This window comes from Diabrotica undecimpunctata, chromosome 7 (genome assembly GCF_040954645.1).
Source record: "Diabrotica undecimpunctata isolate CICGRU chromosome 7, icDiaUnde3, whole genome shotgun sequence".
NCBI classification, from domain to species: domain Eukaryota; kingdom Metazoa; phylum Arthropoda; class Insecta; order Coleoptera; family Chrysomelidae; genus Diabrotica; species Diabrotica undecimpunctata.
Window position 1 is genome coordinate 39434672 of NC_092809.1, and position 27668 is coordinate 39462339.

The 27668-nt window shown below is 33.6% G+C and overlaps 1 protein-coding gene and 1 long non-coding RNA gene across 2 annotated transcripts; both read left to right on the plus strand.

Annotated features, from left to right (window-relative positions):
* Window positions 1–361: 361 nt before the first annotated feature.
* LOC140445236 (uncharacterized) lies at window positions 362–7264 on the plus strand. Its single transcript, XM_072537136.1, has 2 exons — window positions 362–517; window positions 6616–7264. The coding sequence occupies exons 1-2, from the start codon at window positions 452–454 to the stop codon at window positions 7102–7104; spliced, it is 555 nt and encodes a 184-aa protein (XP_072393237.1). The 5' UTR covers window positions 362–451; the 3' UTR covers window positions 7105–7264.
* A 5263-nt stretch (window positions 7265–12527) lies between these two features.
* Window positions 12528–19473, plus strand: LOC140446253 (uncharacterized). The gene is made up of 3 exons (XR_011951477.1): window positions 12528–12727; window positions 15067–15168; window positions 19326–19473. It is a non-coding gene; the product is annotated as an uncharacterized lncRNA (long non-coding RNA).
* Window positions 19474–27668: the final 8195 nt, after the last annotated feature.

Below are 27668 nucleotides of genomic sequence, written 5' to 3' on the forward strand. Positions count from 1 at the left end.
TAGAAAAGCAAGTGGACTGATCTATCACGGCAAAGAGATCTGAAAAGTTCGTTAGAACAGCTACAATTTCTTTAGAAATGTATAGCTTGTAAAAATAAATAAAATAATACTTCGCATACTATTACTGTCAATAAGTGACAAAAATCTTGCTTCTACTGTTTGAAATCATTATATTGAAAATGAGAACTGAACAATACAGAAAAAGCCGCCCATTTTAATTGTTTTTTCATGTAGCTCTTACAATGGTACAATCTTTACGGCGTCCAGTACAGTATATTTCGATATCAACCCAGTGACCTCGTCGTCTAAACTTTTTTTGGCAGAAATCACCTGCGTAGCAAAATCTTGGAGGATGTACATACATAAGTGTGAAAGTCGATGGTAGCCATAGCCATCATCTGAAGACACAGTTCCCACCCCCTCCGGGGTCGTCGTATAAAAAGTCCGACATATGCGAAGATCAGTACAGTCACCACTCGACCCAGTCAACACAAGCATCATGAACTCTTACAGTGTGGTAAGTTAAAAAACAATGTGTGATTCGAACATTTCGCGAGTGTACCTCTACAGGATCGGCTCAAGTTAACACAAAATGGATTTTTTAATGTGAAGTGCTTCAGTGAAATTTTTGTGGTTACTTATCTTTAACGAACAACGACATACGTTGTCGCAAGTTAAAGATTTTGGGGGGTAACATAAATATATATATAGTGGATTTATTTAGAAAAAAAAACAAAAGCAATTGAAAATAGACACATTTTTATTAATATGACTATTTTTATTGATATAACCTTCTACTACTTAATTTTTTACATTAATAATTAAGGGAAGGAAAATAAAATCGTGTAACCACAAAAATACTCACAAAGCCTTTACTATTGTGTTAATTTGTGCTGGTACCTGATTTAGAGATATTTATAACATTGTTGATAAAATTTTATGTTTTTTTGATAAACTGGCGATAATTTTTTTGACGAAATTTCGTCCTCATTGCTGTTTTAATATTTGTTTTTCCTTTTTCAACATTTATTGAGGATATATATTTTTTCAGACAGGTTTTTCATTTTAATATTTTTTAAAAATATTAACCAATATAGTTTTTTAACATTTTTTTCATTTGATGCATTTTTTGAACCCTTTTTTGGAAAGTAGCTAGTTGTATTTTGATAATATTTACAAAAATCGATGATACAGATCTGTTGCTTTATCAGTCTGTTAGTTAAACATATAATTGTTTTAAAAATCTTCTCCTTATTCGAGTTCAACAAATATTCTAATTATTTTCTTTTGGCGATTTAATGTTTCCGATTCTTAACGAAATTTTTAACACTCGACATTAGATCGACACTAAAAAGTCTTGCTGCCTGTTATAAAGGACATTAATTAAAGTCAATGCCTTTATACCATGCAGGAATTTTAAAGAAAAAGCAAACTGACATTTCTATATTAAGTCTCGTTAATAATTTTTTCAATTATAAAGAAATCGGATTTATTTAGAATTTAATTCCAAACAAAAATCGGATTTTGATTATCCATATACTTATTCGTAATATGGTTTTTATATCCTCCATATCGTTCAAAATCGTGTGGCATTTCTACCGGGAGATCCTTTCGGATGATTTCGGCGCCAATTGCATATTTAACCCTGTTTTAGCTTATCAACGCAGCTAGTCTAAGGGGAGCGACAGCTTTACGTGCTCTCCGAACACGATGACGGTTCATATCATTTTTCGAAAGAAAAATTTCGTTGTTGAATCGAGCGCTCTGGCTTAGAAAGCCAGTATCTTAGCCGCTGAGGTACGGCCAAAACATTGCAATCATTTGACATATTTCGCTGCGTATCTGCAGTGGCTCTTTCTATGCTTTTCGCTTTTCGATATTGATGATGTAGTCGGTGAATCATGTGATCTTTTATTGAATGTCTAAACTACTACAGCATACAATAGAAATTTACCGATAATTCCCTTATTTCTGATTTTAATCTAGTAATCCACCAGAGTAATTAAAAATATTGCAATTAATTATTTGTTTGTGCCAAATAACAAATTTCTTGGAAGTTGCAGTTAAAATTCATCTGTTTTTATGCGTTATTTTTTTCCTGGCTGAAATTCACTTTTATGACAAAACAAAACACAATCGGTGGGTTTTTAAAGACTGTGAACAGCAAAAAATATTTTTTTTTGTTTCCTTACAAAAAATATATGTTTTCTAAGGCTCTGTTTTAGATAATATGTTCTTTTCTTAAATTCTTTTCTGTTATTTTCAAAATTTTAAAAGTTTTTCCCTCATTCAAAGATATTTTATCATATTATCTGTCAGTGTCCATGTTTTTTCTAATAAAAAAGAACTAGAAGGATTTTTATCAATATCTAACTGGTTTAACTTTCAGTAATAAGAAGAGAAAGAGGAGCATCCGATTAAAAAAATCTTATTCTGAATTTTATTTAGACGGTTCGATAGAAATTTTCTTTTTCCGATTTTTTTGTATTTTCCGAGTTCCTCTCGGCATTCCCACACTAACCTAGAGTCCAACCTAAGGCTTACAAGAGCCAAAAGACGAGAGAGCTTCCTAATCTCCTTCTTATCTCCCAAAAACTTTCTTAGTAACGGTCGCAGTAATTTTTCGTTTTTGAAAGAAATAATTTTTTTAAAATAGTTTGATTTGTTCGTTTTTTCGATAGCGCTATAAATGTTGATGCAAGACACATCGGGGTTTTGTTCTTGTTAACTATAACTTTATTCTAGTGTTTAATATTTCTTCTTCTTCTATATTTTCGTATGATCCGTTGACAACAATCTCTTTGCCTCTTAAGCCTTATTTACAACTGAAACCACGTATAAATACTGATTTGTCACCTTTTATCATTCCACTTTTACCTTACAGTATAAATCTACTAAAAGTTTGTCGTCTTCTTCCTTCTATCTTCTTATTAGGAAGTCTTCCTGTTTCTGTTATATTGGATTATGCTTTCATGATATACTGTCAATCCATCTTTTTCGTGATCGGCCCACACTTTTACCATCTTGACTACCCTATTGTCTATCATTCTGCTTATATGATTGTTCTATTCTCTCTTCCTATTCAGTACCCAATCGCCTATTTTTTCCACTTTGCACGCTTTTGTCATTTCGTCACTTCTTTTTCGATCCCTTAGTATCTCTTGTCTTTTGTCTATATTATGTCAATATTGGTCATAGCATCTTTGGAAATTCTTGTCTTATCTCAATCCTAATGCTTTTGTTCCTCCATATTGTATTGGTTAGACAGACATGTTTTACAGAAATCTTTGACCAACTTAATGATGTTTATCGAGAATTTGGAATAAAAATTAACTAGAAAGAAAATCAAGATATTGGCAATCCAGAAGAGGTAGAATGTTCCTTTACGTATACTGATAAACGAGAAGATATAACCTTTAGAACAGGTAAACAATTGTAAATACCTGGGATCCTGGATTAACTACAAGCTTGACCTAGGACAAAAAATTAAAGCGAGAAATTGCTCAAACTAAGATATTTGTAAAATGTTTTGTTTGGTCTGTTCTTTTTCATGAAGTCGAAACGTGAACTCTAAAGATAGAGCCTAAATAAATTAGATGCATTTGAAATGTGGGTGTACGGAAGAATTTTAAAAATTCCTTGAACTGTACGAAAAACAAATGAGGAAGTTCTAAGGAAACTTAATATAGAAAAACAACTGAAAAGTAAGAGTAAACATTAACAGTAAAATAAAACGAAGTATTGAAAGAAAGAAGAAAGAAAAAACTGTCCTGGCTACTAATATTAGAAGCTGGGCAGCTTGCCTAGGAAGAACTTGTGCTTACAGCTGAAGGTAGAGAAATGTTTGCCACCGTTACCGCTAACCTACAGTGATGGTGACGGCAATAAAATGGAAGAAAAAGACATCCTGCTGTTCTGTTGGCTTTCTGCTTCTTGTTTTTTTTCTTCTGTTTCAGATCTGTTCGATGGTGGTCCATGGTAGTTCGATCAATGTCTATTATACATCCGGTCTTATTTCTTTCAGATGTAAAAATTGGTGATACTTTTTATTAGAAAGCATCTCTTTTTCTGTTTTAGCATGTAATTTTGCCACAAACTAATTTCTTTCGATTTCAATTTCATTTTTTGACAAAAAATATCAAGTTTTGTAATAGTTCGTGATTCACAAAAATACGTGAAACAATGTTTTTCGACAATATTATAAATCTTGATATATGGTCATCTCAGATATTTTTTTTAATATTTATAGTATCAAAATCATTTCTTCCGCGTTTCCTACTTCGTAAATTCAAATATTGCTTTACAAAGATTCAACAAAGCATCAATAGAAACCGCACTAGGAAACAAATATCTACGGAAAAGTGTGCCATCGTCGTTAACAAATCCAAACGACCACAGATTCATACGGAAGCGGCTTCTGTTATTTGTATATGCACCGCAGTTTCTAATATATTTAAACAACAATGTCGGCTCTTATGTGTATGCATCCGAGTCAAACCACCTTACCGGTTAGATGATGAACTCTTGCAGAATTTAAATGACTTCCTTTCGTTCGACACGTGAAAGTGTTGCAACATTAGAAAGTGAAAGAGGTTTATCTAGTAGCGGCGTCTCCTCTTCTTTGCCTACATTAGAGTAACGTCCACTTAATTTATTAAGCAATAGGTGCCGTTGTTGGTAATTAGTGTTATTTTATTGCCGTGTTCACGGTGAATGGATCGCTTAAATAGGATGCGTAGTCAATTTAAATTTATGCAGAAAGATCATTTAAAATTTTATATTTATCTTGACATTAAATGTTACTTTTACTTCCTGACCTTAATTATTTTACGTTTCAAACTGAGTATTGGATTCAGTTCTACCGGACATTTTTCTTTTTTCACGTTTCTCTGTTAAATTTCTGTTGTTTGCAAAATACTTTGATAGCGCATGATTTGACCTGATAGACCCCTTTATATTACTCTATCTCGAATACCTCTTCTGTATACAGTTCTTGCTTTATTCTAAAGTATCTATCATCTATCTAGACAAGCCCTGGTTTGCTGCCACTTTTTTGTATTCTATTTTTGTTATTGAATGACTTTGTTTTTTTAAACCATTTTTTCTCTTTTGGATACATTATACGATTAATTGTACTTTATCAACAATTTATTCTGTGCCTCATCGAAACAGTTTGGTTAATATTATTGTTATTATAGTTTCTTGCTCCGTCTGGGCTTTTTTGACATACAAATATTTTATATATACTTCGTTTTGGGTTCATATTAATCTTTTTAATCTTTATTTATTAATAAAAATAATTACTTTATTTCTCCGCAATTGTTTAATTACGATCTCACTAAATTCCAACTACTTAATTCTTACTAAATTTTGAGCTAAACTTACACTAATATCATTATCGTGACATTTAGTTTCGCATTTCATACAATAATCCTCCCCTTTTTCCTGTCTCTACGTGTAGGTCCTAAGATTATGAGTTTGGTTATTTTCCAAATTTCTTTTAGTTAGTGGTTCATTATTTTTCCAATTTCACAATTACCTGAATTTAGTGTAGCTGGTGGTCTTCGAATTAGTTTTCTCTCCAGAATCTGTGATCCTTAGTCTTTCTATATTAAGCAAAACTCAGTATGTTGCTTATTTTAAATAAATTGTCGTATTTCCATTTCTGACAGCATGCGTTCATTAATTTCCTTGCTTCTATCAATAATTCCATTAACGAGATCCCTAGCTAACTGAAGTGTGGTCTTTTTCGAACACGTACTCTACAATCTCTTTTTCTTTTCTAGAAACTGCATAAATAACTTCTTCTTGGTATAAGGAAGAACCCTAGTGAATTTGATCCAACAGGTGTTTTTCTTCTTCTCATATTCTTATGAATTTTCTTTAAAAAAAAAAGTTCCAGATTTTTGAAACTTGGTACATTTTACCTCTAGGTGTAAGGAAGAACTCCCTTGTTCTAATATTTATCTGCTTTTTTCTTTGTTGGAGAAGTCCTAGACTATTGACACTTAATATATAAGTTCCTATTGCTATAAGAAAGAATCCTATTGAAATTAGGGCAATCCTTTCCTTGCAAAAAAAATCTAGAAGTTTTAAAACTTGCAATTATTTTCCACATTTTTTTATTAGTCCGCTTGGGATTTTATCTGGATATTACCTTTATGGTTTTAGATTTGGTATCAACCCTAAGAACTTACCGTATGAGAGTTTTCTATCTTCATTGTTTCTATTATTTGTTGTTTCATCTGTATATTGGTAATTGTTTTTTTTTTGTAGACTTAAATAAGCCATAGTAATATATTTTCCATAGTTAACTACCTAATTAATATCAGATATTTTCATTTTTTTCCTTTGATTTAATTTACATTTTTTTTTTCTTTATTATTTACGTTATTGTTTCTTTACTCCTATATTATTCAATTAGCCTGTATCACAAATTCCATCAGTCTTGCATAAATCCAAATTAATTTTCAAATATTTCTGTCCTTTATCTATCTTCTAGTTTATAATACGTATACGTAGACGTATCAATGTATAAATCATGTCCCGCAATTCGTATATTTGTTTGATAAATGTTATCTTAAACAATAATAATGATTAAATGTATTGTTTCAGGTATTTGCCTTTGCATTGGCCGCTGTTGTTGTAGCCGAACCACCTTCAGGCTATAACTACAACCGGCCCAGCGGGGGTGGCGGCCTCTCCTTCGGGGGAAGCAGCCTCTCCTTGGGGGGTGGACTGTCCGGCGGTGGTGGTTACACGGCTGTATCGTCTGGTGGTCAAACTAGCGAAGGCGCTTCCGTAGACCCAGCCCTTCTCGAACAAGTTCGTCAAATTCTGCTCAAAGAAGAACAGAGCTCTTCCAGCGGCGGCGGCGGCGGTCATGGTGGTGGTTACCCAGCACCATCTTCCCAATATGGTGCACCATCTCCTCAATACGGAGTACCCAGCTACCAATACCGTGTCGTCGGAATCGATCTAGAGGGAATCAAACAAGCCATCCAAGTTGCTCAGTACAACCAAATCTCACAGGGACCCAGCTTCAGCGGATACCCCAGCGGACCTAGTTCGATACCATCCGGGTCATACGGAGCCCCTTACTAAGGCTCTAGAACTGATTTCAGTGTGAATACCATCTTTTTCCATCTCAGACGGGTCATGATGCATTCAATACCATCAAGTTTCAACCATACCATCAAGTGTTGAATGTTTTGTATAAAGCTTTCGTAGGTTATTTAAAAAAAATACATTTGTCACCGTAAAAGTTGTTGCTTTTTATTCCCTTCCTATAGTATTATGTATAAATAGTTTCACAAAATTAAAACTTATAATAATAGATACTTAGAAGTAGACCTCATTTTACATATACAAACTAAAATACTAGATTTGTGATAAAAGATTGCAGTAGTCTCTGAGGAAGTCGAAAGTATTTTTTGTATCACTGTCTTTTCCAAGTGCACTATTTAATATTGATGGTATGTTATATATTGTGCGTTGCACGCCATACTTGGGGCACTGCAATAAACAATGTTTTACTGTTAAGTAAACTTTTACACACGTCACACACAGGTTTATCAGCACAGTTTAATTAGTTAATCGAGTATGACCAATCCGCAGACGAGTGAAGTTTACTTGTTCACTTCTATTTTGTAATTTTGGAATTTTATGTGTTTAATATCAACTTTGTACATCTTGTTATGAGAGTTCTTCCATGTATCCTGTCATATGGTAATAGTCTTTTCTTTAAAATATACTTTAAGGTTAGTGTTTAGAGATTTTAAATTCTCTTTTGCGTTTGGATTAGTCTGTAATCTGAGGGAATCTGTAAGAATGATATTTCTCTTTTTATGTTTGTTTACTATCAGGACTAATTCTTTTAGTGAGGCAAAGCCCAAAAAATTCTTGATTAATTTTACTTGTTGACGTTTCTAATTTGTTTAAGCGCAATAGGTTGATGTCAGTAGAGGAAAGGCGAATTGTCCAAAGAGGGGTTTGAATTAAGAAAGTATCGTAGGTGTCTGGAAAATGGATACCTATTTTAAGTAACTAGATTTGTAGGCGGTAATAGAAAGGGTGATCAATTCGATTTGAAGTTTGGAAACAACTTGTAAAGCGATCAGCAAATACGTTGTTTCTAGCTGGATTATCTTGATTAGATGATACTACAGCAGCATAAGAAAGACTTAGATATTGTCTTCTAAACGTGATTGGGATCTCTCTAGTCTCCCAGTATAGGGTTTGAATTGGACTTCCGCGGTGTGCTCCTAAGGAAATTAGAAGACTTGTATTTGTCTGAAATTGAAAATTTGAATGAAATTTATTGTTTTTAAGTACGTTTTTTGGAGAAGTTGTAAACCATTGAGTCGTCATCAAGTTAGGAACATACTAGAGCCTTGTAAATATGTAGTAATAGGGAAGAGTCGGCATCCCATTTTTATTGCAAGGGGTCATATTCCCGGCTGCATGTCTTTTTTAAATATTCTAAATGTATCTTTCAAGTTAATTTTTGTAGAAAGATCATAGCGAGTAACCTAAATTCCTTTACATATTTAAGCTGTCCTCCAGTTTTTCGGTTTTATTTGGTGACTTTTCGTAAAACAAATTGCTTTTTGGACGTAGTTATGGATGGTTGTTATGTTCTTCCCACTACAAAGTATAACTAAATCATCTGCATCTTTTACAGGAAGTTAAATTTTTGCGATAATAGAGTTCAAAGCTTTAAGAAACAGACTTGTGATAAACCCTACAGTATACTCGAGATCTTGTTGAGGAATATACGTCGTCTCCTCTGACTTGAAACTGTCTATTTTCTAACAAGTGTAATATGTATTTGAGTATATATTACCTCTTGTTTTTATGCTCTTTAACTGTTTGATCTTCTCTTCTACCTTATCGAATGTTCTAGAAGCTTCTTCAAATTTCGTATTGTTCTAACTACATATTTCTTTAATTATTTGAGAAGTCTCGTCGAATCTTCTAAAAACATTTTCAATTTTTTTGTCGTTAACGAACTACGCGGGTTTTCCCGACGAACAATACTTTTTAAAAGTTCAAAAAGCTTTTTCAAAAGTTACTGCTGAATTTATTTTTAAATAAATAAATTATCCCACACCGTAACACCACTGTGGCGTTTTTAATAAAACGAGCGGTTCTAATTTATGTAAATGTATTTATTATTTAATATCTAATAACTAACTAGACTAATATCAGCGCAGTTTATATATACAAGTTGTTATGTACTAGAATAATCTGGAATATTTCACCTCTATTCTCGCTTGTATGATCGCCTCGATCTGTCAGCCGGTCGATACATCATGAACATTCTGGAACACATATCGCCTCGAGAGATGTAATCGTTATATGGGGTACATTGTTCGTTACAATATTATATTATTTTGCTCCAATATATTTATCGATTTGTATGATTTTGTGTCATATACTCTTTTCACTTTTCCCCATACAGTTGTCATTGGAGTAGAACTGTCAATTGTTGAAAAGTATGCTATCCGAGATTCGCGTTTTAATGATTGTTTTGTTAATAATTTTTCTGTCGTTTGAATTTTTTAAATGCTTTTTTGAATTGTTGTATTGCTTGTTTACTATTATGGTAACAACAAGGAACTGGATGGAATTTACTGGTGAAGTTAATTTTCTCATTCTTATTTGCTGAATTCATGATTAGCTTCATACTTAAATTTAAAATTTAAAAGAGAAATTCCCAGTGATTGGTTGTACACCATAGTTTAAAAAAAAACTTACAATGAAGTAGAAACTTCTTTTTGTAAAATGGTATAAAATTTTATTGTTAAAATTTTTAAAAATTATCCAAAATGGATTTATAAATTTTCAGAACCTATCAGGTTTTTTAGATCTTTTAGATCCTATCAGATTATCATCATTGAAAAACGTCTATATAGCAGTTGGAACTAGCCACATGGTGAGGTCAGATGACTCTTAAAGTACATAAATAAAATTTACTTCTTTGGATATGGTTTTAAAATTTCGTTCAATCCGCATTTTTAAGTTGCATTTTTCTTCTGGTATAGCTAGCTGTAGATGCTTCTTTATTATGAATGATAATAGGATAGTGATCACTGTCGTATGGCTCGAGTATTACCTCCTATGTAACCACATGCGTTATTAATGGTTTCTCATCTAGATAGGTCTATAGCAGAACTTTCGCTCGTTCTTATGTAAAAACGGGTATCTTCTCCATCATTAAGTAGATTTAGGCTGAATTTTCAAGGATTCTATTTTTCTACCAAGAGGTGTTAATTTTTTTGAACTCTATAAATGATTGTGTTGTTTTTAAAATTAGTTTCTTGTAAACATTAGGAACATTTGAGATTAGGATTTGCAACATTTCTAAATGGATGTAATACTCATTTACGCTCCATGAAATTAACTTATGTGTCCGTAGAAGAATTTTATTCTTATTCGAGTGAATCTGCTTTTAATTTTTGGTCATTTAGTTGAGGGTAGTATTATATATTTGTGTTTGAATTCACTTAGCTAGATGGGTGGCATTGAGGCTGTAGGGGATGTAGGAGGTGATGTACAAGAAGTGTAAGTGTAGAAGGCAGTCTCCTCTATTATAAGGTTGAGGTTATAGGGGATTTGTTTAAGTAATTGATAATAAAAGATGGTTTATATCGGACTTCAGAAACATTGGTATACATCCTTGTAATGCTTACAGGTTCTAAAGGTCCTGTACAATTTTCAAAGACATCTATTATTTGTTCATAATTTAAGGGATAACTGGAATTTTGGTCTCTAAATAATTCTTTTTTTGTTGGTTTCTTGTCTTTTTAATTTAGTGTTTTTTAATTTAGCTTGTAAACTCTATGTTTTTGTGCTACTGTATCTGTGTCTATTTGGTTAATTAGGAGTTTTTTGCTTAGTGTTTCATGTTGTACAGCTTGTTCGTTCAGCCGGTTTTGCTTCTGTTGGATACCACTAGTTAGGTATTTCTTTAGTTGGCTAGTTGTTATTGTTTTCAACAGGATTCTCAAATTCCCCTGTATTGTGGGGTATTAAAGTTGTGTAGCCTGATACAGATATCATTGTTGGACAGTCCTTTGTTAAATGCATATGCAAAACAAGGTTTCTTGATAAAATCAATGAAGACATTAAAAATATAAGAATAAGTGCTTGGCGGAGGAAGGCGATGGATAGGGATGACTGGAGAAAAATTCTTGAGGAGGCTAGCGCCCACGCAGGGTTGTAAAGCCAGAATGATGATTATAATGATTATCTAAAGATAAGTATATTCTATATGTTTCTATATACACATCGGTTTAGAACGTCTTTCGACGTTGTCCGATAACTAAACACCATCTCTTCCTATCTTCGCAGTCGTTTGTTGTTAAATTTCTTTCGCTCAAATTACATATCCATTTTAACCAACCATGCCTCACCAAATTAGTTTATTTTCACTCATGAGAAACATATAGATTTCATATAGCGAAAGAAATCTATATGTTTCTCATGAGTGAAAATAAACTAATTTGGTGAGGCATGGTTGGTTAAAATGGGTATGTAATTTTGCCGCCCAAAGCTTAATATATGCTGGAATTCAGGACTTGATATCCTTATCCGTAGAACAGATAAGGGTGACAAAATGGTTGACACCAAGTGCTTGTAATTTAGATGCTAAGCTTAAGTGTGGAATAGACGGACATACGTTGGAGAGTATTAGTCGTTGGAGAGGGGTGCTTTGTCGACGTGCTTGTAGGAGTTGTTGATTAATTTTGATTTTTTCGGGGTTGGTAATAAAATCGTCTATTAATTTGTCATTTGGTAAGTAAATGCATATTCTGTTTTTGGATAGCCTTTACCAAGAGATAATATTGATTGGACGAATTATTAGGTTTAAACTGTGAAGGTAACCGTCAATTTGGTGTTTTCAATTGCGTCAAATACGATTGCTTGATTTCTTGATGAAAAAATATTGGAGGTTGGTTGTTTGGTTACGTAGACGTGTCTGTTGGAGATATTGTTGATCTGAGGCAGAACCACATAGGTTGAATTGACGTAGATAAAGATTCTAGCGTGAAGCCGCATAATCTAAGAGGCAACGTAAGTGCCTTTTTACCTTTGTCCCTTGCTCAAAATGTGTACCTCTTTGACGTGACACAGACAAAGCAGTATATACACTATATAAACATTGAGATAAAAAGTGGCAAGATAGAAGATAGACAAATAGTAATTAAAACTGAACTTGAAAAGGTGAATGAACAATAAAGTACTTTAGTTGCTGGAAAATGATAGTGATGGCGATTTTTAATACCTATGCGATAGGTGAAATGATTATAATATTGAAAATATTCTTAGTTATTGTTATTACAGTAGATAATTTATTAATTTACGCTTATTAAAAGAACCATATTATATATTTTTGTACCCATATCCCCTGTATATTTTATAGTAGTAAGTTAGCATCAATATAGGTACTGTAAAATCTTCTATAAAAAACAATTTGGATTTTGGTAAGTTCACTATATAGCCGACAACCAGTATTACTTCGACACTGACAGCTAATATAAAATTTATTTGACAATCGTAATTTTGTAATCAAACATTTATTTCATATTTTTTCATTTTTCCAAATCTATGATGATTAAACAGTGAAGAATGTCGTTAACTTTATGGAACCTTTTTGAAACATCTTTATTGTGTTTAAATGCCTTCACAATCGTCAATGAGGGGCGATGCTTTTCCAATGAATGTAAGTATTAAACAACGTTACTAGATGGTACAAATTGTACTATCTAATTATTTTCGTAAATGAACTAATTAGGATTTAGTTTAAGTATTGTAAATAAAAGTGACGAAGTAAGTAACATATTGGATTTGTCTAATGTGTCCGCCCTCTTGCTGGTGTCCTAATGAATGTGTCACTTAATAAGTACCTACTTATTATTCTCTCTCTAATTTTAAGGGTAGCTAGACGAGCTTTTCTCGCTATAACTGATTGAATTTATTATTTGGCTTGACTTTGGACTTGTGTCCCAAAAGTGTGTTCAGGACAGATGTCCAGATTTTTGTGTACACTGTCACTCAGCCGCCGAATCGGCAAATAAATTTTGATCTCCTCGCCGGCTGAGTGCCCGAAAGATCTGGCCACCAGCGATAGCCTGAGGGGCGTCTTTATGTTTGTGCCATAGAAAAACCGAACACATGTGTTTGCGTTCGGTTGTTCTCTGGTTTGTGCCTCAGAATTCACTTGATGTGGTTGCATCGATGGCATAACTGCCGTAACAGAGGGTTGTTAGTAAAGATTAAGATCAAATAAATAAAATAATAATAAAAACAAAGTAGCAATGGATGAGGTGTGCACTCCCAGGAGTATACGGCCATCACACAACCCGTGTATAATTTTTTTGGTTTTTATCTTTTACGGTATAACTGGTTAGTGAAATAAAACACAACTAAAAAAAGAAATAAGATAATATAGATTTTTTTTATTACTGCGTACGTTAGACTATCGCATGGCTATCTCATTCTTTCTTTATCTTCTGGGTTATCTCTAGCTAGCTGCTAGCTGCTGCCTGGGCTGTCTATGTATCGTCCTTACGTTTTCGTCATAGTCTGTCCACTCTCTTGTCAATAATCTGCTCGGGTGGTTCCTGAGGTTGTTGAATATCTCGTGTGCTCTTTCGTCCATTGTTTTCAGGATTCTCTTTTGTTTTAAATCCCTAAATACGTACCTTAATGGGACGTACCTAGGAATATTCAGAGCTTCTCTGATCATGAAGTTATCTTAATAGGACGTACCTAGGAATATTCAGAGCATCTCTGATCATGAAGTTATCGACGGTCTGTATCCTTTTTCTGTTGGTTTTAAACGTATGTCTCCATGCTGCTGAGGCGTATGTTAGTGTTGGCAAAATTATGCAGTTTGTCATCCTAATCTTTGTTTTAAATGTTAGTTTACTCTTTCGACCTATTAGTGATGAGAGTTAACTCCTGAGTGCTTTGGCTTTGTTGACCGTTTGTTTTACGTGCTCTGTGAAGGTCAGCTTTTTATCCAACGTTATGCCTAGATATTTTGCTTGGTTTAACCATTCGATTGAGATATCGAATAGTGATAGTACCCCATTTGGGCCGCTTTTCTTTTTTGGTACATGACGGCCTGTGTTTTGTCAGGGTTGACGGCTATTTTCCACTGCACACACCATGCCTCAAGTTCGCTGAGTGCTCTTTGTAGGTGTCTCATAGCTAGATCTGGGTTAATACTGCTAGCAGCTGTCGCTGTATCGTCTGCGTACAGGCTTAGCATCGACCTGGGTTCAAATGGTGTGTCTGCCTATATATGGTGTATAGGTATGGCGACAGCACCGTCCCCTGTGGCACGCAGCTTCCATAGTCCCGACTTCGGACAGGGTTGGCCCTATCCGAACTCTGAACCTTCTGTCGGCTAGGTATGACGAGAGGAGACAGGTCATCGCCTCGATCATACTGGCTCATTTTATACAGCAGGCCTTCGTGCCATACTCTATCGAAAGCCATACTGAAATGTGGTCTCTATATAATTTCCATCGAAATTATTCTTCCCGTACTCATTAATCATTCCTTCAATATATTGTGCTCACCTTTACATGATCTCTCTTCATGCACTGATCACACGGCCTTTCTTACACTTAATAATTTCGTTTTTTGTTGGAAAAGTGTTTATCTTTAGCATTGAACTAACCTATTTTACTGAATTTGGGATTCTTTTCAAGTATATTCCCCGCTACTTTCTGTCTTCTTCTTCGCCTTTATAAGCAATTCTGCTTGTTTATTGTTGGATTGATATCTCTATGGAAGGTTGTCGCTCCATCTTTTGCGCGTTTGTCCGATACTACTGATTAGTGATTTACTGTATATATTCTCTGCTACGTGCTTTATATCACTTAATTATTTACTGACTTACACGAAATGATCACGTACTCTTAAAGATTTCATATAAATAGTAAATTCTGACAAGATAGTGATCTCAATCGCAATCGATACTCTGCCTGATGATATACTAGATAGGTATCTCTTAATTACCCTAATTACCAATATTATATTTCATTATAGTTAATAGAAGTACACAGAGAAGATCACAAATCAGTTTTCAAGAAGACGATTTAAGAATGAAAATATTCAACATTGTCGATTCGTTATCATCAATATCAAAATGTAAGTAAACACCGTTTAAGAGGGTTGTTTAATAACTAAGTGACCTATTACGAGTCAAATGTGCAGAATAACGTAAATAGAGCACTAATTTAAAACTTGATTCGTGAATTTTATGCATTAAAATTGCATATTTGTACAAAGCTGCGTTAATCTGATAAAAAACACTTTCTTCTTTACCAAATTAAATGATCACAACAACTTTACATAATCTCTCTCCAATGGCACTACAGCCCGAATCGAGCCTTGGTCTCTTCCAAACTATGCCTTCAACCTTGCCGGTCCCGCGCCCATCTTCTCCAGGTTCTGACGTCTAGCAAATTTTGCGCCCCTGCTGCCACTTCATCCTCCCACTTTTTCCGTGGTCTTTCTTTTGTATTTTATTATCTAGGGCTCTTTTGGGCTCCATTCTCACTAAATGACCAGCCAATCGAAGTATATGAAGTTTAACGAATTCTGAGATCGGTGTCACTTTGAACAGTTGGTAGAGTTCATGGTTGTACCTGAAACTCCATACTTCGTTTTCGTTAATAGGTCCAAATATCTTCATTAGGACTGTGCTTACAAAGACTTTCAGCTTTTGTACCACGTAAAAAAATGTTTCAGACCGGTAATGTAGCTGAGATAATTTTAAACGAAAATGTTTATTAACACTTTGTGTAGAATGAACCGTTCTCTTAGAAAAAACGCTTGAAGCGACCGGCGATTTTAAATGCCAGTCACGCGCTCGAAATCAATTGGTAAAAATTCTATATCTTTTGATCAGTATCGAGTTGATATCATAGTATATATCTATCAATAAAAATAAATGGGTTTTAAATATAAAGAGTGCAGTTTCCGTATGCAATTTTTGTATTTTGCCGCAAATGAAGTCAGTTTCTATAAAGCTGTTAAATAAATGAACTTTGCGCGATTTTGCCATTTTTTTACGATTCTCATGAGACCAAATTGCTGAATTTAAATTTTCACATTACAAACGATCTCACGTCACGAGAAATACTTCCATGAAGACATCATTAGGTGATATTTGTAGCTGAAATTGTGTAGTTTTTAAAAACGTAGTTATGCCATCGAAAAAAAGTTGTTTTAAACGTTTTATTCGCTTGTAATGTGAAAGTTTAAAGCAGTTTAGTGAAAGCATTTTTAAGCATATTTCAAATGCCTCACATTTGTTATCAAAACTCAAAATCGAAATTTTATGTTGTAGATTTTAAAGATTAGGCTCTAACAAAGAAAATTTTGTAGTGACCGGTCAATGAAAGTGTTAAATTTTATTGATCTCATGAAAATCGCAAAAAATCGCAAACATCGCGCAATATTTATTTATTTAACAGCTTTATAGACACTGACTTCATTTACGGCAAAATTGGTTACCAAATCTGCATATTTCACCTTTAAAATGCACTATGATCAAAATATATCGAATTTTTATTGTCGAGTTGATTCAAATTTAATTTAAAAAACTGATTTCGCGTGCCTTAATTAAGATTTACATGAGTCGAGTAGCAGTTCAAGTTACTTGAGCAAGTAACTGGAAACCAACTTGAATCTTGAAACTTGAATCATGTAGACAAATATTCAAGCGCTTGATCAAGAACTTTAACAAGCAGCCAAGCGAGTCAAGTAACTTAGAAGCTATTCAACTTACTTGTTCAAGAACGGAACGCAGTGGTGGTGGGATCATACGTGAACGGTATACCTAACAATTTCTTCATGTAAACACAGTTGTTCAAGTAAATACGTACTTGATGTTAAGAATTGGCGATGTGAAGTCAATTTCTAAGTATTTGAATTTTATTAAAAAAATATGAAGTGGAATGAGGAGACAACATTTAAGTTTGTGGAGTTGTACGAAGAACAAACATATCTTTGGGATATATCTAGTTGTAAGTATAGACATAAACAAATAAGAGATTCTGCTAGTAATAAAATAGAACAAGAAATGAAAATAGATGATTTTGGTCCTCAAGATGTGAAGAACAAAATAAAAAATCTGCGCACGACATATTCCCAGTAACGTGCTAAAATTGCAAAACATAAAAAGTCTGATCCTGGAACAGACGATCATTTTCGCTTCAATTTTCTCTCTTCTCTGAACCGCTGTTCAAGTTCAATTATTTTACTTGAATAGCGTAAATGCTTTACTTGAATGCCCTTCAAACTTGAAGACTTGATGCAAGTTACTTGTACAAGTTGAATGGCTACTCATGTAATCTAGGCTTAACTGACATTGAAAATCGCGACAATTGAAAAACGTTTCATGCTAGAGAAAAAGTGCTAATAAACATTTTTGTTTAAAATTATCTCAGCTACATTACCAGTCTGAAATTTCTACATTTCTTGTTTTGAAATATGTTTTCTACGGCGTACAGATTTGTGGTAAATCGATGATTTCAGTTCGCCCCCTACGAAGGAGGTTTTTAGAGGGAAGCCTGGTAGAAGTAGCAATCTTTTTTGTATCTTTTTTGGGGTCCCAAAATTAAGCAAAATTCCGTTTATGTGTATGATTTTTAGAGGTTCAATAACATTTTCCTGACAACTAGAGTATAATACTCGTCCTATTTTTTTTTAAGTAGCTAACAAAGATAATGACGTCGAAACCGTTTTTGCCTTCTTTCTTGTTCTTCGTAGATAAGACCTTGAGCGTATCCGACATTAAGTGTATAGTCTTATTTGTAACGTTGACTGCCATCTATTCATCTCGTCATCTTTTAAGGGGTCTTCCTGTTGTTTTAGTGCCTATTGAGTTTATTGCTCGTACAGTGAAAGGCAGGTCACTCCTGAGCTACTATAATATTCTTTATTATTTCCGCTGTATATGAATAGAAAGCGTTGGTATTTTTATGTTCCTTTTTCTATCTTACTAGTTTTCAATATTTCGATTTTGTGGATGTTCATTTTTATCAGTAAATCTTGGTATCTTTTTCTGCCCACGATTTAATATATACTAGCATGCTAATCTTCGCCCTTTTTGACAACGTAAGAACGTCGTACATCCATTGTTGGAACGGTTCTTTAGTTTCGGGAATACAATGATGAATATAATTTTAATCGACCATAATGAAATGGCTACGAGTATTTTAGATTGTGGCAAAAACGTACCAAACTTTCATACTTTGCAAAATCAATTTTTGATGTTTACGTTGGGTATATTCTCAAAACGGACTAATTAACAGACCACATTTTATTATTATATTGAACCTAAGGCCAATGACATACGCAGCGGTTTGACCGAAGCTTCTATTGAGGCGGTTTTCTAGACCAGTGACACACGTAACGATTTAATCGATACTGTTTTCTACTTAGTTTTACCAGTTTGTTTAATTAAGACGGGAATTTTTAGTGATTTCAGAAAGAAATAGAAAGATTTCACTTCAAAATTATTGTGATTTATTGAAATAAGTGATGAAAGAGAAGAAGTATTGATGTTGACTCTTATGTACTAGCGATGGAAAAGAAGAAGGAAAAGGATGTGGATACATCGAATTATTATTTAGAGAAAAAAAGGGCACTTCAATAATTTGTTCTTTGAGTTGAGAAGTCATGAGGAGCAATTTTTTAATTTTACTGCTGTAGCCTGTAGCCATCCTTTCAGAAGCAAACATGTCGCAAATTTCCTTTCAGCATTGTTTTTGGATAATTCTAGGTATCATTGTATTCTGATGTTCTTATGTCCCACAAAGCGGGACGCAATACCTACGCAATAAATCTATCAACATCTATTTTTGGCATTTTCAGACAAAAATAATGAAGGAAAAACAAACATCCAACAATTGTGGCACGGGTGATGCAATAAAACGCAACTATTACTATGTCCTAGTCAGGCTGTTTTGAAAAACGAGCTGAGGAATCGTCCCAACAATCAACCGACTCGGTACTTGGTTTCAAAACCGCCACGAGGCACGCATAGCACAGTCTGTCAGTCTGTCCCTTCCCTCATTAGACAATTCAACTACCCATTGTCATTCCCTCAACATAGACAACTACCCGACTCGATTTTACTTTCGGTAAACGCTTCGGTCAAAACCGCCGCGTGTGTCAAGGCACTAATAAAAGACAGTTCTACAGAATGGTAAAGAAAATACGTGTCCGTGTGAGACCACATAGTTGTCGAACAACCCTCGTTGTTTTTTATTTATCTAATGGCACTTATATTTCAGATCCAGTTCTCTTCCTTAACATCATCACCATATTATTGAAACTAATTCTCTGATCTTGTGAACGATAATATTGTAGGAAATATTTTTGAATGATAATTTTATTGTATATAAAATAATAAATTTAATAAATACGTTATAGTATATTTAAGTTTTTATTGTACTTTTATTTAAGTTGGTGGCCATGACTTAACAGTGCGAATTGTCGAAAGGGATTGACGAAAAAATTTACGGGGTTCATAGAATAATTAGTTCGACGAGAGGTTTTGAATCACGGACTAATCGTATATACTATTTGTTTAACTCGAAATAAGGGGTATTACGTGATTCTCGGACTAAAAATAAATAAGAGAAAAACTAAATTTATGATTGTTTCAAAAACGCAACATGGAAATGAAAGATTAATGATAGAGCAAACCCAAATAGAAAAAGTAGAGACATATAAATATCTGGGAACCTGGGTTGATGACAAAAATGACCAAAGCAAAGAAATCAAAGTCCGAATTGAAACTGCAAGGCAAGCATTTGTGAAAATGAAGATAATGCTTACCAACAGAGACCTTCAGTTGCATCTTAGATTGAGGGCTCTAAGATGTTACATATTTTCTATCTTACTATACGGAATGGAAGCTTGGACATTGAAGAAACAACACATAAGGAAAATAGAAGCGTTCGAAATGTGGTGTTACAGAAGAATATTGAAAATTCAGTGGGTTCAAAGGATTACCAATGCTGAGGTACTACGACGTCTAAATAAGGAGTTAGAAATTATGAACAGCACAAAAAGAAGAAAACTAGAATATTTGGGTCACATAACCAGAGGAGAAAAATATGAGCTGCTGAGAATTATTATGCAAGGAAGGATCCAAGGAAGAAGAAGCATAGGAAGAAGACGTATCTCCTGGCTGAAGAACCTTAGAGAATGGTTTAACTGTAGTTCACTACAACTTTTCAGAGCAGCAGCCAACAAAGTGACCATAGCCGTTATGATATCCAACCTCCGATAGGATGGTCACTATCTTCTTTAAGAAGAAGAACGTGATTCTCATTTATTCTGTAAAGGTGGGTACACATATGCGAGCCGAACGGTATACGTACAGTACGCGTACAGATCCTTGAAAAATATTCTACATCGTACTAATCGCATACTTATCTCGATCCATGGAAAGCGACAAACCAACAACGAACACACATGTGCGAAATGATTCATTTTATTTATAATTTGGGTACTGATTTATGTTCCTGTTTTTGCTTGTTTAACAAAAATAAAATTATGTACAGTAATCATCGACGTATAAATAGAGATTTTATCTTTATTTATACGTCCACGACAATAATCAGTTTACTGTTTTCTCACGTCTCTCTAGGAAGGAACACGTCATTCACACAATGTCGATTTGATGACACAATAAAAATGTTCGCTGCGTCTAGTAAGCGCCGTCCAAACTGAAAGCCGAGCTTCCTTTGAAGTCGTGAAATAAACCGCAACAATTTGGTTCGCGACGAGTCACGATGAAACAGTACGCAAGCGGTTTTTTTTGCCGTACACATTAACGAATATAGCGTTCACAAACGGTTCGCGAACAGTTCTGCTCGCAAATGTGTACCCGCCTTAAGATGAGAGAATGATAAATCACTGTGACCACTGTGAGCGATTTTCGTAGTTTTATTTTTATTAAACCTGCAAATAAAGACAAAGAAATGTTAATTGTGAAAGTTATATATTAACATGTCTAGTTCTAGAAAATATTTGAGTGGAAACGAAAAAAGAAAAAGGGGTCTAAAGAAAAAAATAAAAAGTTATATACCTATTTTAATGTGGACAATATTACATTTTCACCAATTCACCACATATTACTGATAAGGGCAATTTTAAAGAACTAAATGATCAAGTGAAACGGTTCGTGATCAAAAATGGACATTGTACACGTAAGGGTAATTTCTTAAAAGATAGATAGATCTTTATTTCAAATAGGTAACCTAATAAACAAAAAAAATCTAAGTATAATATTTTACTACTAATAAGAATTAATATTAAACTCAACAATCTTCCGGGTTGAACTGCATCGATTGTCGATATTGCACCGAGCTTTCGACATCCTCTTCGGTGTCTTCTTCAGGGCTTCCGAAGTCTCAGTCTCCCGAGCCCCAGACACTACTACACTGATTACTAATCAATGTATTACTGGTACTGGGAACAGAGGACGGTTCATTTATACCGTCGATGGTAACGTGGTTTGGGTGGAGGTTGGCGTGGGGATTGGCACGTTGGTGGGAACATTTCTGACAGTAGGATTTTGATTGACGGGTGGAGCCGTGGAGCGGACATCTTCCGGATAAACTCCATGTGGTTTATTTTGATGTTGTCTTTGCCTGATTGGATAAGAGGTAAAAGTGTTGTTGGGGGTTAAATATTGTCTTTATTCCTCTTGATTTAACAATTTTGTCGATTTTGTCAGTGACACCTTTGATGTAAGGAAGAAAAGCTTTCGTATGATGAGAGTCTGAGTCTTTGGATTGAGATTGAGTGGAAGATTGATGTCTATGGATGTTCCTATTAATGTGATTTTTCGGTAACCGTTTTGGATGAGGGCTTGTTTTAAACTAGAGAGCTCAGCGTGTCTACTTGCATCATCGCGCATCATCAAACGGGAATTGGGGAAATAAGAACAAATATCAAAATCAAAGGTAAAAAACAGTTAAAATAAAAAATAGGGAATATAAAGAAAGACAATTAAAATAAATGGAAGAACAGAAATAAGGAACTTTTAAAAAGATACTTTACTTAGAAAATGAAGAGTGGCTATTAAAATAGAGCACTATATTGTCAAAACAACAATGGATCTGTAATAGGTGTAATAAAACCCAAAATTTTAACAAATAACACATCTATTCAGCTACTTAATGAAGACCAACAAAAGTAGGTAGGCATAAAGTGTCGGCGCCCTTTTGTAATGTGATACTGTTGTTCAGAGGTAATAAAATTAAGGTTCAAGTGTTTTTTTATTAGGTGTTAACTGTCCATAAAAGAATTCTTGTTTGAACAACCACTTCTATTGATTTATTGTTTTTCAGCAAGATTGACAGATCAGATCGCGTTATTCGCAATGTTTTAACTATAACAAATGGTATAATAAATAATAAAAGCCGAAGGGTCACTTCTTGATTTATGTACAGATGACAAGATGGATAGTAAAACCAAATTCATAGCTTTTACAATCAGGTTTAATTACGAAAATAATTTGACTGGATATTTTTTTCTTCATCTTGAAATGAAAAGTATGAAGGTAATACATATGACTGCTGACTGTGACTGAGCTGCTAAAAAGTGTTAATAATAATTTGGTGATAATCTGGTATACCTAAATTGGGATGGGTCAGTGAATCGGTTTATATTTTGTTTTTGCGAAGCTTAATAATAGAAAAAATTTATGTGCTTAAGATTTCAAGTTTATTTGAGAAACTTGATTTTGACAGAGCCTTTTGCAATATTGTATGCTACAACGTAACTGGCATGTGTAACTATCTTTTAAAAGCAACTTTATTTTTTAAAAATATTTTGTGGACCTTTAATGAACAGTTTTTTAGGTAGAGCTCTTTTTCCTCGTTATTCATCGTTCATATTTTCAAGTGGCGTTATTATGGTGTGTCATGAAGGGTAGTGAGATATTGAATTCCTTAAATATGACTACCGCTTCATTGAAATCGAGGCACACAGGTTAATACTTAATAGGAGTGAAAAAGTTAACTTAGTTTTAAGTCACAACATTGTGAATCAACTTTACGTGTTTTTACTTTATATTTTAATGATAAAAAATGGTAAAATGTTCAGAGATTTAGTGAAGCAAACGTGGTTTAACTACTTTTATTTAAACTCCAAAAAACTCACTAAATTACAAATTTCATTAATTCTAATTAATTTAATAAATATAGCCTACAATTCACACGAATATCGCTTACAAAACAGTTCACCAATATCAATATTTAAAGGCTGCTTCTGCGGCTTATATAATAATACAGCTGTCGAGGCGATTTGACATTGACTACATGACTGTCTGACATTGATCTGAAGACATCTCCTGTGATTTCGCCTACGCAAAGTTGTGTGCCAAGTCATTCAATATTTGAAGCCAAGTCATCGCAGACGACGCGATAATACTGTACTTGGAACACAATAGCAAGGAAACCGTTATTCTATTCTAGCTACACAGAAAACGCATGATTCTTTTTGTAATATGTTTTTGTAATTGTAGGTGTTACTCGAAAGAAGCTGGTATTTTGTTTCTCTCATCATGAGGCCAAGGTATTGATATTTTTACACATGTCTGATATTTTGGCCGTCAATAATAAGTTGGGCATTATAATTTGTTTTCTTGGTAAATATTAGATACTCGGTTTTATCCAAGATCATATTTAAGCCATAATGTAAACTTGCATATAAACTATTCTCTTCAAATAGTTTGAAGAGTTGTCCAGTGCATAGTAACTTCCGAGTACAACTTAAATAGTAATGGAGAGAGAATGCAACCTTACCATACCTAGCCTTTAATTTTGATGTTTTTCGATTGTATGTTATCTATTTTTATGTGCGCTGTCTGGTTATAAGTTTTGTATTATTCTTTCTTATATCTCGCTTTTCTATTTGCTTTTGTTTCATATTGTCATGGGTTGGTTGTGCCTTACTCTGTCAAATGCCTTTTTATAATCTATAAAACAAACATACACATGTTTATTAGGGCCCAAACAGCATTGCGTTAATACGTTTATACGGAATAAAGCCTCTCTAGTTTCCACTCCATTGCGAAATCCAAACTGTGTTTTATTTATGCTAGGATCTAATTTTTTGTAAATACGTGTATAATTTCTAAAAATAATGTAAGTGTATGGCTCATTAAACTTATTGTTCTATGATTTTTACATTTTTTAGCATTGTTTTTCTTGTGAATTGCAATGAAAGTAGAAGTCAGCCAATCATCCGGTATTGCTTCGGTCTCGTAGACTGTATTAAAAAGTTTAGTAAGCACATATATATTGTATTCGTTTAATAACTTTAATAGTTCAACAGACATCTCATCCTGACCAGGATTAGTTTCGTTTTCCATATTCTTGAGCGCATGTAGTATCTATTCATTTATCATTGATCCGTTCTCTGGTTCTTCTGATATTGTTAGACCAAGTCTTTCATCTTAAAAGAGGCCTTCCATATATCCTTTCCATGTTCGTATTTTTGTTTCGTTGTCTACTGCTGTCTGTCCGTTGCCATCAATTAGTTTATTTCCGAGACTGCATCTGTAGCTTCCTGCGATTTCTCTAATCTTCTTAACGTGTCGTGTAATTCTTGTAGCTTTTCTATTTTACAGCATTTCTCATTAAACCAATTTTTCTTTGCTTCCACTATTTTCTTTTTTGTTTCTCTGTGTATCTGGTCATATCTTGTTTTGGCTAAAATTTTAATGATCCTTCTGTTCGCCAATAACTTAAGTATTTCATCGGTCATCCAGGTTTTTTGTGACTTCCAGATATATACCTAATCTTCTTGATGGAAGTTTGTATAACGTGTTTATGTATTACCATTTTTTTTCTTGGACAAATAACCAACCTTTCTCCTCTTTGATTGCGCTCGCCAAGTCCATGTTCTCCAATCTTCGCATTTCCCTTTGCCTATTTTGGCATTGAAATCACCCATTATAAAAAGTATTTCAATTTTTTACATATTTTAATACTTGTTTAATATGAAAGAAAAATTCTATGATTTTATTACACTGCTTTAACCCTCTCATGCGTAAGTTTAAGGAATTTTTTTTTCTTAGAAAAATTATTTTATTGCGAAATATTAAAAATTACCAATAGTATAGTAATTGTAAAAACATGAATTTTTTTTGTTCGGCGTTTTGTTTTATTCTGACGTTCTATTCCAGCACAATTAGAAACAATGTTAATAGTCTTGTTGTCTAGCCATTTAGAAACAATTATATTGCCACCTTCAGTACTTGCAACGGATGAAGTTCCCCTACCCTCTTGTTTCATTTGTTTATTTGTTTTCATAACAGAATTACAATTTTGTAGTCTCTTTTATGCAGTTATTCGATAAGGTGGAGAGAGCACAATAAATTATCAAAAAGTACTTTATTATTGATTCTCTCTAAGCTCTAAGTCGTCAGTTAGACGCAAAACTACATCAGCGCACGCTTCAAGTTTACTAATTTGACTTGTGTCTCCCAAGCTCCTTGGTAAACCTCAAAACAATAGATATATCCACTAATTCCAGCACTTACCCAAACTTTGACTCCCCACTTTTAGGGTTTTTTTGGTAAGTATTGCTTTATACCTAATTTTACTTTTAGGAATAATTTGCTCATCAACTGATTGGTATTCCTCTGGATCTGTAGCACCTGAGAAGTTTTTCTGAATTTTATCCAAAAATGGTTGAAGTTTCCGCAATTTGTCCGTGTTATTTTGATTTACATTATCATTATTTACGAAATGTAAAAACCTCAAAGTAGATTCAAATTTATTAACAGGTATAGCATCTGCAATAAGGTCCATCCTCAGGCCATTATCACTTGACCAGTAAAGCCATCGTCAAATTCTGAAATAGAATAAAATTTCCCATTGAAGAAGTAATATTATGTCAATAAATAAAATTTATTTATTTCCACTAACATAATATAGGTAAGTACATAAAAAAATGCCCTCGAAAATCCCTAAATAAATAATAAATCTTGACAAGAAAATAAAAAAAAATATGTGAACAAGAAACCTACTGTCCCTCTGAAAATTATACTCATAGGACATACCACAAGAGTGTTATGTTCTAAGTTATATATGTTCTAATGTAAATTCTAAGTTATATATTGCATGATGTCCACTCTAGTGGACATGACTTCAAGGTGATATTTTCAGTGAGTTTTCAATTATTTTGAAATTATAACAAAGGCTAATTGTGTAAAATACATAATTCTATAAGAAAAATATTTTGTTACCTTTTTTTGCTTTTCTATAGAAACTATGGGCACTTATTTCAGATAATTCACAGGTGGCCATCGCGGTCAGGTGATTTATAGATACTAACATAAACAATGGGGGTTTCCTGGGTAGAGTTACGAACAATGAAGTACTGAGAAGAATAGGTAAAGAGAAGGAAGTTGAAGTTACAATTAAAGAAAGAAAGCTACAGTATTTCGGACATGTGATGTGGGGCGAGAAGTATGGCATCCTGCGACTCATAATGCAAGAAAAGATAGATGGCAGAAGAAGCATCGGAAGAAGACGAATTTCATGGCTTAAGAACCTGAGAGAATGGTTTGTATGCAGCTCAAAATAACTATTTAGAGCTACTGTCTCAAAAATTAAAATAGCTATGATTATTGCCAACCTCTGTAGCGGAGAATGCACCTGAAGAAGAAGAACATAAACAAACTTTTACTTTCAAAATAAATATTGTAGATAGTGGTAGTAGTTACTTGATTAGAGTCCACTGAAAGGGATTTCATACATTTTACACACGTTTCATAGAATTAAAATATATTTTTTGGAGATAAAAAAATCTGTCCACTGCAGTGGACTCAATGCATGAGAGGTTTAAATTAACTTTATTGAACACTAACTTGTTTACAATACTTTTAAAACAAAAACATCTGTTTATATACATTTTCTGACTTTCCAAACTTCACTAGACATTTCATGAATTTTCGATGGCATCTTAAATGTTCTAGAACTACTTATTCTTTTTCTATGTGGGATCAATCTTACGGAACTATATATGGGAAATATCCTTGTCTTCATTCTGAGCTGTAGGTGCATTATGAGCTGTAAACTTGTACATTCATTTAAACTTTTGCAGTATGAAGTTTGTAACATCATTATTCTTTCTAATAGAGGAATAAAACCAGTGATTGATCGATTGGTAACAGTTGATGCAGTTGAATATTTCTTGTGTTCCCCAAATTTCCATTCCTTTATACTTTTTCTTAAATGAATTTTAAGACATTTCGCCACTGTAAAACCATTTAACATCTTCATTTTTAATTTAATACTAGCCTTGGTTTATTGTATAGCTTTTTCACTGCTTCGTCATTGACACTGTTATTAGTGTTAGTGTCTACAAGAGACAAATGATTCACAGAGAAATACTATATCACAGATCTTTGATATTATAAGGACCTCTTTATTTCTACCCATGTAATTCAAAATCTGTTTTAAGTAAGAAGCCTTAAAACATTTGCTTAGCAGTGCTAATTTACCACTGAGTGATCACTGTATTTAGTGGCCTAAAACAGTTTCCTGTATTTTTCCTTTTAAATTTTTCAATCAAAGAAAGAGGTAAGGATAAAAAAAAACAAAAAC